The sequence below is a fragment of the Anolis carolinensis genome, chromosome 6 (genome assembly GCF_035594765.1).
Source record: "Anolis carolinensis isolate JA03-04 chromosome 6, rAnoCar3.1.pri, whole genome shotgun sequence".
Lineage (NCBI taxonomy): Eukaryota > Metazoa > Chordata > Lepidosauria > Squamata > Dactyloidae > Anolis > Anolis carolinensis.
The window spans coordinates 61032409-61045083 of NC_085846.1; the positions used below are offsets into that span (position 1 = coordinate 61032409).

At 40.7% G+C, this 12675-nt stretch overlaps 1 protein-coding gene across 5 annotated transcripts in view; it reads right to left on the reverse strand.

Moving 5' to 3' along the window:
* The window catches only part of stac (SH3 and cysteine rich domain), a 204716-nt gene that overhangs the window by 105828 nt on the left and 86213 nt on the right, over positions 1 to 12675 (reverse strand). For 4 of the 5 annotated variants that reach the window (XM_062958255.1, XM_062958253.1, XM_062958252.1 and 1 more), the window contains 2 exons: positions 3188 to 3269; positions 110 to 180 (listed from right to left, as the gene is read on the reverse strand). In XM_062958255.1, the coding sequence (XP_062814325.1) occupies positions 110 to 180; positions 3188 to 3269 (153 nt within the window). The remainder of the gene's footprint in view (positions 1 to 109; positions 181 to 3187; positions 3270 to 12675) is intronic. The other variant, XM_062958254.1, reaches the window with a different exon arrangement.

Sequence of the window (12675 nt, forward strand, 5' to 3'; positions counted from 1 at the left end):
CATATCTCTATGCATGTAGTATGGTATAAAATTAGTCCACTTGAGAAAATATAAAATTCAAAGGTCAGTTAGTTTTAATTTCCAATAAAATATCACAGCAAAATGTCACCTGTAATATAGAATTTATTTTCTTCGGTTCATCTCTGAAGTCTGCTGTACCATTTACTGAGTAGGTAAACACTATAATCAAAGAGATAAGACATCTTATGACCAGTGAATTGTTGAAGTGAGCCATTTCAGAAGCATTTCTCTATTTTTCTGTCACTATTTTTGTCATCTAAATTCAATTTATATTTGGCAATGACTCTCTCTGTCTAATTACCTTATGTGACTTTTCGTCAATGTAAGACTTGAATAATTTGAGGAGTATGAGGATGGATGATAACAATGCTATGGAAAATATCTTTCTAAAATACAAATCTAACAATAATTCTATCTATTTTCTCACTTCTGCAAGAAGGCATTGAAAATGTCAATGTTTTTGAAGACTACACACACTTTGGTACGTCTTCTGTGCAAAATATGGCGTTTTTCTACAAAAGAAAAGAGCTTTTCTACATAGAAATATCTGCACAGAAAATTTCCTATATAAAAATACTACAGTTGGGAACTTAGTCTGCACATAATTTATTGAGTGATTTAGTTTCACAGAAAATAACATTTTAAACACAGAAATAATTTATGTACTGAAAATACTGTTTTCTGTGCTTAAAATGTGCAAAATTTGTAGAGAATAAGAGCCAAACTGGAAAGGTTCTCATTAGCCCTGCTTTCTTAATTTTCTTTCTGAAAAACTACACAACCAATAATTTTAATGCACTAATCAAACTGGCCAGTTGCAACATTCACACTTGCCTCAGGCAGACGAGAGTTCTTTCTCCCACCCTGAACATTCCAAACTTGCCTAGTTTCCAACAGACCTCATAACCTCTGAAAATGCCTGCCATAGATGTGGGTGAAACAGCCAGGAACACTCACAGCAAACCACTATTAGATTTACTATAACATTGCTCCAATAAGATGGAAAGATGAGAAATCAACTTTCAGTGGTTTCTTGCCTTTTTCCCATTAGATTATTAGACTATTATTAGCCTCAAGGATGAAAAATTATATAATTATATGAAATATTGTATAAAAATTAGGCTTGTGCAATTCGGCCAAAAGGCATGCTATTTCAGGGTCCATGTTTGGCTAAACCCTCATTCTGTTTACTGGAAAGTTACTCGAATCGGGAGGAGTGTTGCCATTTTTATTCGGCAAAGATTCAGCCCATTGGCTACAATGGGAAACTTTAAAGGCCCAATCCTCAGTCATTTTAAGGCCTATCTGCATAAAACCTACCTCAGTTTTAGACCACATTTGCAACTGCAGGCCTGTCAGTTTCAGAATACTTCACCAATCTACTGATTTTTTTTACAATTATTTTAGGTTTTACCATCACATATTTTAAAATTATACAAACTGCAAAAAAGGGTTCTGGGAATTGTAGTTGCCAGTTGTGTCCATTCTCAGCCAATCAGAGCATGGACACAACCAGGCCTTTTATTGGCTGAGAAGCACACACACACACAGAGAAACTCAACTCCCATCATGCTCCAGGAGGAACTCAGAGACTTTTTAATGCCTGCCCCATGCAAGTGCTGTTGGGAAAGTGAGTTCCCAGCAGGGCCTTCTCTGGAGGAGGAGCCTAGGGAACTTTTCCGCTGCCAGGGAGGGAGAAAAGACACTGCAAGATCTTCTCCAGGAGCCCTGTGGCAGATCTCTGCTTCCAGTATAATGCAGACTTAGCTCTGTCCTCTCCAGTGGCCGATAAATCCACCTATCTTAATCCGTTTTGGCCAGATTTTCAGTTCCCTCCTCCCTGTTCTGTTTCCAGGGGAAAATACAAAACGGACCACTGAATATTACAAATTACCTTTGGCCAAACTGATCCGGGCCCAAGCCTAAGAGAAATATCTTTAGGCTATGTGTATACAGAAACAGAAATTATCCAAAATATTTATTTATTTATTTATCTGAAATGTTGTATAAAATTACCTTTAGGCTATGTGTATACAGAAACATAAATGAATTACACATGTAGACTTTGATCCCATCTCCAAGATATCTCCTTATGTATGTATGTATGTATGTATGTATGTATGTCCAAATACAGGTATTCCAAAGTCTGGAAATAACATTTCAAATAAGGGGTATGAAACCTATACTATTATTTTCCAGTTCAAAATTTATTGTCTTTCTTAACATAGACACACAGCTGCAACCTGACACCAAAAATCTGTTTTTCTAGCCTTCCTTCATCATCTTTCTAATGAGGCTGCTAAAAAACTTCAAGTTAGACAGATGACAAAAAAAGAATGGAAGGCTGCAAAAGACCTTGTAAAAAAGAAGTTTCATTATTAGAAGATTTTAAACTGAAGTTTGCCTGCATTCACATTCCCTTGGGAACTTTGTCTGTCACTTGGGATATTTCACAGATTGTAAGGTGCACATTTTCCCTATTTTGGGTGCTCTAAAAAGGGGTGCATGTCTTACAATCAATAGTGCCTTTTATCCATAGGTTTTGGATTTTTTTAAAACAGGTTTACCTCTAAGGGAGGAGAAGGAGACTGAGGAAAAGGAAGAGTCCCGTCCCCAACAGTGCTGTCAGCCACCATTATCTGGCTGGGTAGGCAAGGCTTCCCTTGCCACCCCTCCCAAAAAGTGCTCATAGAGCTATTTAAAAAGATGTATGCAGACAATGTGATTTCTGAGTTGAAAGAAAAACAAGGTATTATGTGTGTAGAAGAAATCTGAAAAAATATTCAAAGAAATTTGTTTTTCAAAAAATGAAGCTTTAAAAATGGGGTGTTCCTTACATTCAATGGTGTTTTAGATTCAGTGAAATACGATATATTTAAAAATGCTCTATGGAGTTAATGACAATACTAGTATTATTGGGACTAAAGAGAAATTTCATTGGGAGCTGCAAACCTTTTTTTTTTGGGGGGGGGGACATCAACATCTTTATTTTGCCCCTCTTCCCAGCTCACTCCTGCTACATGAATGGACATTTAATGTATGCACATGAATGGGACACACACAAACACACACATACTACAAAACATACTAGATCTGAAAAACATATAAAATTAAACTCATTGGCATGACGTGTGGATGCCATTGAAAATCCCAGCCTCATTCTCACTACTATTGCTGCGTTTCCTGTTTATGTCAAGTAAACCTCCTGGGCTGTCACCTTCTTCAGGAACTTCTGCCAAATCTGATGTCTGTAAGAAAAGAAAAAAAGACAGAAGAGAAGAAAAGTGAGCAGAGGGTGAAAAAACACATTAGAAAACTGAACACATGGCAACAGTTTGGCAAAGATAAAGGACTGAGAGAAAAGCAGGGTGACGTACAATTGCAGAGATTGCACGCAATCCAGAGGTAGAGTTCAAATACTTGATTGAAAAATGACAGAACATTTCAAATGATTTGTACACCGAAATGGTTAATCAAATGCAGAAAGGCTTATTTTCATGACAGCACAGATTGAAAGGTTACTTCTAAGATCTGAGTCCCAAAGCTACAATCCTATCATTACTTACTTATAAAGTAACTTTTAAAGCTCTGCACATGGGAGGAATGAAGAAAAGGGGGAAATGATTTTTGGAGCATATTTATTTACTGTAGCCCTTTAGTACCAGATCTCAGGGTGGCATACAATTAAAACTAGAATGGCATACTGGTTTGAGTGCTGGATTATGACTCTGGAGACCAGGATTTAACTCCCCATTGAACTATGAAAACCCACAGGGTGATCCTGGGCAAGTCACAATTTTTCAGCCCTGCCCCCCAAAAAACCCTGTGATCACCATGTGCCTTAGGATCACCATAGGTCAGATACAACCAGAAAGCACATAGCAACAACAAACATGTTTAAAGCAATGTACAACTTAAAATAGTTGAAAATTTCAAACATATATGGAATAAATTAGGTTGTAATATGTAGTTTCGACAACTACTTACCAGGAGAACATAGCCCACACTAGTCCCCCAATTTCCCTAGCCTCCTATGATTTTTGTTGGCCGTCTCCCATCCAAGTACTAATCAGAACTGGTATTGCTTAGCTTCCAATATCAGAGAGGATCTGGTGCATTTAGGCTATTTAGAACCTCACTGAGGGCCCTTTGAGACAGGGCAGATACCCAGGAGGAAGCAGGTTATTTTAACCCACTTCCTCCCAAGTCTCTGTCCCCACCCTCAACCCAAACTTCAGGCTTTCCCTTGAAAGGTGGCTAGACCAATGCCATTCTGGTCCACCCCCCACCCAGCCCCCCATTTCCCCCAAAAAAACTTTCCAGTGCAGAACCCTCTGTAGAGTACTCCTGATGTGCAAAAATGACTCATCAGGAGCTAGGAGGGGGGAGGAGGGACTTTGAAACGGTCTTTCTCTTTTTAGTCAAGCCTACCTTACATGATTTCTATGAGAATGAATTGGACAAAGGGAAATGTCATACATGCTTCCTTGAACTCCTTGGAGTAACACTGGGACATAAATGTAACAAGAAAACATATACTTCTAAACTCATGAATCCTGACACTTTCCAGAAGAATCAGCTGATGTTTTGTTGAATTCTTCCAAAACGACTGTGGTCTTAAAAACTCCATGCTTACGCATAATCTGCTACTTGACAGCCTGACTCGCCAAGGAGTAAATCCTATGACGAATTGGCACCTAGCACTTACTCCTACTCTCCATCTGATCAAAAATTCAAGGCAAGCTGACAATATGTTCATGTTTTGTATGGCTGAGTAATCATTTTTGTTTAACAAAATACTTAGCTCATCTGAGAAAAAAAATTACATTTGTGGAAGTTCCAATCTGTGGAGGAAGCAAAGAAACCAAAAGGGAATATTACAATAGCTGAACAAAGCTACTTGTGTGTTGAAAAAATAAAACAAATACAACTCAGTTAAAATAGGCCATTATTGTAGCCATAAGAATCTTTGGTTGTTACAACCATAGTGATAACCACTAGTTAGAGAAGCACTGAAAGCTGAGCCCAGACCAGACCAGAATGGGTTGGATTAGGTTACTATTAGGTTGAATTTTGTTCACAATCCATACTCTTGCACAAAGTGACTATGCTAGAAGTAAACTTGGAATTTCCTGGGAGTCAGGGATATATGCTAACATATATTGGTTATATACTATCTTAGATCTTTTTACATAGTCTCCTTAGACTTAACTCATTAAATGAATGTTAAGTCAATGCTTGGCAAAATTCAGTTGATTCAATGAGCCAATTCTAGTAACATAGGAATAGCAAGGGAAATACTGTGTTGTCCTGTTGCTTATCTCCTGCTTTTCTAGCATATCACCTTTTGGTTCTAAATTCTTTGGACTATAGAGCCAAAAATCTGCCTTAGTTGTACACAACCTGTATCAGCAGGTAGTCCTCATAAGGAGAGATTTTAAAGCAGCCCTGTAGAAGAACTGGACAAATATAACACATTTAATTTGAGGGTTAATCCATTTGTTATTGTTTGCCTTCATATTGTTTCCAATTGATGGAGCTCCAAGGCAAATCTACCCTTGTTTTGGGAGTCCCCTCAGGGAGAGAAAGCGGGATAGAAATAAAATTATTATTATTACTACTACTAGGATTTCTTGACAAGATTTGTTCACAAAGGGTTAAGCCTTTTTCTGGGACTTAGAGAATATGATTCATTCTCTCCTGAATTTCTATAGCCAAGAGAGGATTCAAACCCGGGTCTCTAGAGTTGTAGTTCAACTCTTGAACCACTAGACCAGTGGTTCTCAACCTGAGGTCCCCAGATGTTTTTGGCCTTCAACTCCCAGAAATCCTAACAGCTGGTAAACTGGCTGGGATTTCTGGGAGTTGTAGGCCAAAAACATCTGGGGATCCCAGGTTGAGAACCACTGCACTAGACCATGCTGACTCTAATCCACATTTGCTACTTCTGTTATGCTGAAGCTCTAATGAGAGATCATCTCACATCATTTATGGCTGGATCTACACTGACATATAATCCAGTTCAATGTGGTTAATCTGCTTTCTGAAATTATATGGCAGTGTAGATCCAGTTTATGTCTTCATCAGAGGTGAAAATGCTTTCCTGTAGAGTACAGTAGAGTCTCACTTATCCAACATAAACAGGCTAGTAGAACGTTGGATAAGTGAATATGTTGGATAATAAGGAGGGTGTAGTGAACCTTACCTATTAGGCCTGGAATGAAGCCTGGGTAACAGTGAGTGAGGCAAGACACCATTTTGTGGAGGAATGCCAGGCAGCCATTTTGAGTGTGGTTAGAAAGAGGGAGGAGCTTAGAGAGAGACTCCTAGGATTGGCCAACCAGAGCAGATGGGAGGAGCCAAGTCTTAGAGTGCAGAGGAAAAAAAAGAGCTCCAGAGAGTTCGGTTTTGGAGTTTGGGGAGGAAAGAGCAGTTTGGAGGGTGTTTGTCAGAGAGAACTGAAAGCTGTGAAAACTGACAGGCTAGGTCAGGCAGTTTGGATCTCTTGAGAGGAAGATAACTCAAAGGATTGACTCTCACTACTGGGCTGGTTAATAGAAAGACTCTAAGTGAAGTAATCTGAAACATACAACTAAGTGAAGCTGAAGAACATCTGTAACCGTCTACGCTAATGTACCTCTCTGAAGTAATCATTTGACTGTTTTAAGAAAAAAAAAATATTCTATTTTCAACTTTCAAAAGCCTCCACAGTGAATCTTTCCATTAAGAAGCCTTTATAAAAGTTCCAGCAATACAACAATAAAATACCACAGAAAAGCCTCATAGTGACCATCAGTTTGGGAGCCAGGGGTAGAAACAGTGTGGGCAGGAAATGAGAGAAACTTATCTCAGACATATTTAACAACAAAAATCCTAAAGACATTTTAGGTTGGTGGCGGTTACCATTTTAAAAGAAAATCTAAAATCAAACGGTATACCCTCGCCTCTCACATACGTGTGCTTGCGTGTGAGAGTGTAGAGTGGAGAGGTGTCTGTTATATTTGGTGTCTTCCCCGCTCTTTCGTTATATTGGTGGCAGTGGTGGGATTAAAAGATTCCCCCCTGCCTCGTTCCTTTATAGAGGGATTAAGGAAAAGCCTATTAAACATCAAATTACATTATGATTTTGCAAATTAAGCACCAAAACATCATGTTATACAACAAATTTGACAGAAAAAGTAGTTAAATACACAGTAATGCTATGTAGTAATTACTGTATTTTTATTTATTTATTTATTAGACTCCCAGTTTGGCTCGGAGCGGTTTACAAAAAAAGATTTATGAATTTAGCACCAAAATATCACAATGTATTGAAAACATTGACTACAAAAATGTGTTGGATAATCCAGAACATTGGATAAGCGAATGTTGGATGAGACTCAACTGTAATACCAAACTGCCAAGAAGGAGGAGGAGGAGGAGGAGGAGGAGGAGATGGCAACAAATTCATCACTGATTGATTGGGAAGTTATGGTGATTATATTTCAGAGATCTTGCAGTTCTTCTGGCAATGAGCATGATGTTATAGTGGGTCCCGTTATTTTTTTAAGGAAGTATCGATGATCTCTCCTAGTCTTAGCTGCAAAGCATATAGTGAATCAGTTTCATAAGAGCATGTGTTTCAAGTGTTTTGAAGCTGTTCATTTCCTCATCATTTTCAAAAATAGCCCTGGCCTGGTTTTTCTAGTAGAATATCAGAATTCTAAAATCAAACCCATAAAACAGGATTCCCCATCTGTTCTGTTTCTCTCCCCAAGAGCCATTGAAAAGATTGTCTTTTTGTTTTGCTTGTTATGCCAACCAGACCTGACTGTGCATGGAATAGAATTTATTTCAAAGCTTTCTGATGATAAGGAGAAACTTCTTCTCTCTACCTTTCTACCCTTCTTAACCAGCCAAGAGATTCATGTTGTCTTAAATTGTTTTGTCCCTTCTTATCTCAATCCCTTTAGAATCATAGAATCGTAGAGTTGGAAGAGACCTCTAGGCCATCCAGTCCAACCCCCTGCAAGAAGCAGGAAAATCTCATTCAAAGCACCCCCGACAGATGACCATCCAGTCTCTGCTTAAAAACCTCTAAAGAAGCAGCCTCCACCACAGTCTGGGGCAGAGAGTTCCACTGGCGAACAGCTCTCACAGTCAGGAAGTTCTTCCTGATGTTTTCAGGTCGAATCTCCTTTCCTGTAGTTTGAAGCCATTGTTCTGTGTCCTAGTCTCCTGGGCAGCAGAAAACAAGCTTGTTCCCTCCTCCCTATGACTTCCCCTCACATATTTGTATATGGCTATCATGCCTTCTCTTCTGCAGGCTAAACAAACCCTCTTTAAGCCGCTCCTCATAGAGTTTGTTCTCCAGACCCTTGATCATTTTAGTCGCCCTCCTCTGGACGCTTTCCAGATTGTCAACATCTCCCTTCAACTGTGGTGCCCAGAATTGGCCACAGTACTCCAGGTGTGGCCTGACCAAGGCAGAATAGAGGGGTAGCATGACTTCCCTGGATCTAGACGCTATACCCCTATTTATGCAGGCCAGAATCCCATTGGCTTTTTTCGCCGCCGCATCACATTGTAGGCTCATGTTTAACTTGTCCACGAGGACTCCAAGGTCTTTTTCACACGTACTGCTGTTGAGCCAGGCATCGTCCCCCATTCTGTATCTTTGCATTCCATATTTTCTGCCAAAGTGAAGTATCTTGCATTTGTCCCTGTTGAACTTCATTTTGTTAGTTTTGGCCCATCTCTCTAATCTGTTAAAATCGTATTGGATTCTGCTCCTGTCTTCTGGAGTGTTAGCTATCCCTCCCAGTTTGGTGTCGTCTGCAAACTTGATGATCATGCCTTCTAACCCTTTGTCTAAGTCGTTAATAAAGATGTTGAAGAGAACCGGGCCCAGGACAGAACCTTGCGGCACTCCACTCGTGACTTCTTTCCAAGATGAAGAAGATGCATTCGTGAGCACCCTTTGGGTTCGCTCGCTTAACCAATTACAGATCCACCTAACCGTAGTTTTGCCTAGTCCACATTTGACTAACTTGTTTGCCAGAAGGTCGTGGGGACCTTGTCGAAGGCCTTACTGAAATCCAGGTATGCTATATCCACGGCATTCCCTGCATCTACCCAGCTTGTAACTTTATCAAGAAAAAAGAGATCAGATTAGTCTGGCATGATTTGTTTTTGGTAAATCCATGTTGACTATTAGCAATGACTGCATTTGTTTCTAAGTGTTTGCAGACCACTTCCTTAATTATCTTTTCCAGAATCTTGCCTGGTATCGACGTGAGGCTGACTGGACGGTAATTGTTTGGGTCTTTCTTTTTTCCCTTCTTGAAGATAGGGACCACATTCGTCCTCCTCCAATCTGCGAGGAATTCTCCTGTTCCCCAAGAACTCTAAAAAATGATTGCTAGTGGTTCTGAAATAACTTCCGCTAGTTCCTTCAATACTCTTGGGTGTAATTGATCCGGCTCTGGAGACTTGAATTCATTTAGAGCAGCCAGGTATTCCTGGAAGACGTCTTTCCTATTTGGGGTTGGATTTCCCCCAATCCTTCATCCACTCCATGTTGCTGAGGTTGAGGCTGGCTTTCTTTTTGTGAGAAGACTGAGGCAAAGAAGGCATTAAATAGTTCTGCCTTTTCCCTATCCCCTGTCAGAATTTTCCCATCTTCTCCTCACAGAGGCCCTATCGCCTCCTTGTTCTTCCTTTTCCTACTGATGTAAGCAAATAAGCCCTTTTTATTGTTTTTAATGTCTCTGGCAAGCATGAGCTCGTTTTGCGCTTTAGCCTTGCGAACCTTTTCCCTACAGGAGTTGGCTATTGGTTTGAATTCTTCTTTGGTGATTTCTCCCTTTTTCCACTTCTTGTGCAGGTCTCTTTTGAGTCTGAACCCAGTTAGAAGTTCTTTGGACATCCATTCTGGCTTCTTTGCACTTGTCTTGTTTTTATTCTTTGTTGGCACTGTTTGCATTTGCGCCTTGAATATTTCACTTTTGAAAAACTCCCATCCATCCTTGACTCCCTTTAAACTGCACAATTGCTTCTCAAGACTTCTCATTTTCTCCTTTAGATGGTTTCTTGTGAATATAGAGTTTCTGCTAGTCCATAAATTTTATTGCTCATTTTAAAACCTTGCATACACTTGTTTCTCTTATTACTGTCACCCCCACTCTTCTGTATTATGCATTATCTTTGATTCTCCTTTCCTTTCCCTCTGTCTTTCTCAATATTATTAAACCTTGCAGCATTGACCTGAGCTCTCTCGTTCTTTCTGTCATTGTGTATCTCCTGCCTCTCTCCTGACATGGGACCCAAAGCAACTTACAAGGCTGAAACAAGGGAAAGTTGAACCGGATAAATTTCAATTATAAAGTTAAAATTATGTCAAACTATCAAATTAAAACAACGTTAATTTTAAAAGGTTTATTTTTGTAAATATGGGATATGTGAATGCTGCTGTAGAGGAAAAAAAGGATAATCTCCACAATCAAATCAACTAGGATGACTGTGAATGGGGATTTCAGTGATACAGTTATATTTATTAATATCTTGCAGTATGGAAAATAATAATAATAATAATAATAATAATAATAATAATAATAATAATAATAACAACAACAACTTTATTTCTATACCCCACCTCTATCTCCCCAAAGGGGACTCAGGGCGGCTTACATGGGGCCAAGCCCGAATAAAAACAATAGCAATATAAAACACAACAATAGACAAAAGACATGCACAATTATAAAAATGTAAATATTAGCCAATAAAAACAAATGACAAGAACTAATAAAAACATGGATTAAAACAGAGAGATTGTAAAAGTAGACTGGGTAAGGTGCACCATATAAATATCGTAAACACGAGGTGACTGATAAAGTGCTGCAAATTCTTGGAAGTGCAAATTGGGATGGTAATAGATCCTGTGTCTATATCAAGTTGACAAAGGTAAAAAGTGCAAACCGGTACAAGAATGGTCACAGATACAGGATTGTTATGGGGATGAGCAATCTTTATCCAAAGGCCTGAGTAAAGAGCCAGGTTTTCAAGCTCTTTCTGAATGCTACCAGGGTGGGGGCTTGCCTGATTTCCCTGGGGAGCGAGTTCCAGAGCCGGGGGGCCACCACAGAGAAGACCTTCTCTCTCGTCCCCACCAACCATGCTTGTGATGGAGGTGGGAGCGAGAGGAGGGCCTCCCCAATGAACGAAGAGATCATACAGGTTCGCAGGGGGAAAGGCGATCACTAAGGTAGGAGGATCCCAAACCGTTCAGGGCTTTGTAGGTGATCACCTGCACTTTGAATTGGGTCCGGAAGGTGAACGGCAGCCAATGGAGCTCCTTAAGCAGGAGGGTTGACCGCTCCCTATAATTAGCTCCAGTTAGAAGCAAGGCTGCCGAACGTTGGACTAGTTGGAGTTTCCGGGCCATCTTCAAGGGAAGCCCCATGTAGAGCGCATTGCAATAGTCCAGTCTAGAGGTAACTAAGGCATGGCCAGATCAGACTTCACGAGGTAAGGTCGCAGTTGGCGCACGAGTTTTAATTGTGCAAAGGACCTCCTGGCCACCGCCAACACCTGAGCATCAAGCGTCAGCGTTGAGTCCAGGAGGACCCCCAAACTGCGGACCTGTGCCTTCAAGGGGAGTGCGACCGTCAAACACAGGTTGCCACCCAATACCCCGATCGGACAAACGACTGACCTGGAGGACCTCTGTCTTGTCGGGATTAAGCTTCAGGTTATTCGCCCTCATCCAGCCCATCACAGCCGCCAAGCACTGGTCCAGTACCCGATGGGCTTCCTTGGAGTTCGGTGGAAAGGAGTAGTAGAGTTGGATGTCATCTGCATGGAGATGGCAACGAACTCCAAAACTCCGGATGACCTCTCCCAGTGGTTTCATGTAGATGTTAAAAAGCATGGGGGACAGAATGGAACCTTGCAGGACCCCACAGGTCAATGGCCAGGGGTCCGAGTAGGTGTCCCCCAGCTTCACCAACTGGGAACGGCCCTCCAGGAAGGACTGGAGCCACTGTAGAGCAGTACCCCCAAGGCCTATCCAGGAGATCCATCCCAGAAGGATACCATGGTCAATGATATTGAAAGTCGCTGAGATGTCCAAGAGAACCAGCAGGGTCACACTCCCCCTGTCCAGTTCCCTGCAGAGGTCATCTACCAAGGTGACCAAAGCCATCTCAATACTGTGCCCAGGTCTAAAGCCGGACTGCGATGGGTCCAGAAAATCAGTGTCATCCAGGAGACTCTGGAACTGCGAGGCAACCACCCACTCCAGGACCTTGCTCAAGAAAGGGAGGTTCGAGATTGGTCTGTAGTTGTTTAGAATGGTCGAATCAAGGGGGGCCTTCTTCAATATGGGCCTCACTATGGCCTGTTTGAGGACAGATGGAAATTTGCCTTGATCCAAAGAAGCAGAAAAGAGGAAGGCAGGACTAAAGGAGGGCAGCTTTGGGACTAACTAGCTTTTATTTTATCATGAGCTTTGATAGATATACATTCATTTTTTCAGATGCAATATAGAGTGAGACCAAGGCCTCCAAGACATAAATAATATTTACACAGTTGTGGGCATGAGGTGGAATGTATAGGATCCAAAAAGATTAAAACCATGACCAATGAAAGCTTTGTTAATACTGAAAATAAAAAGAA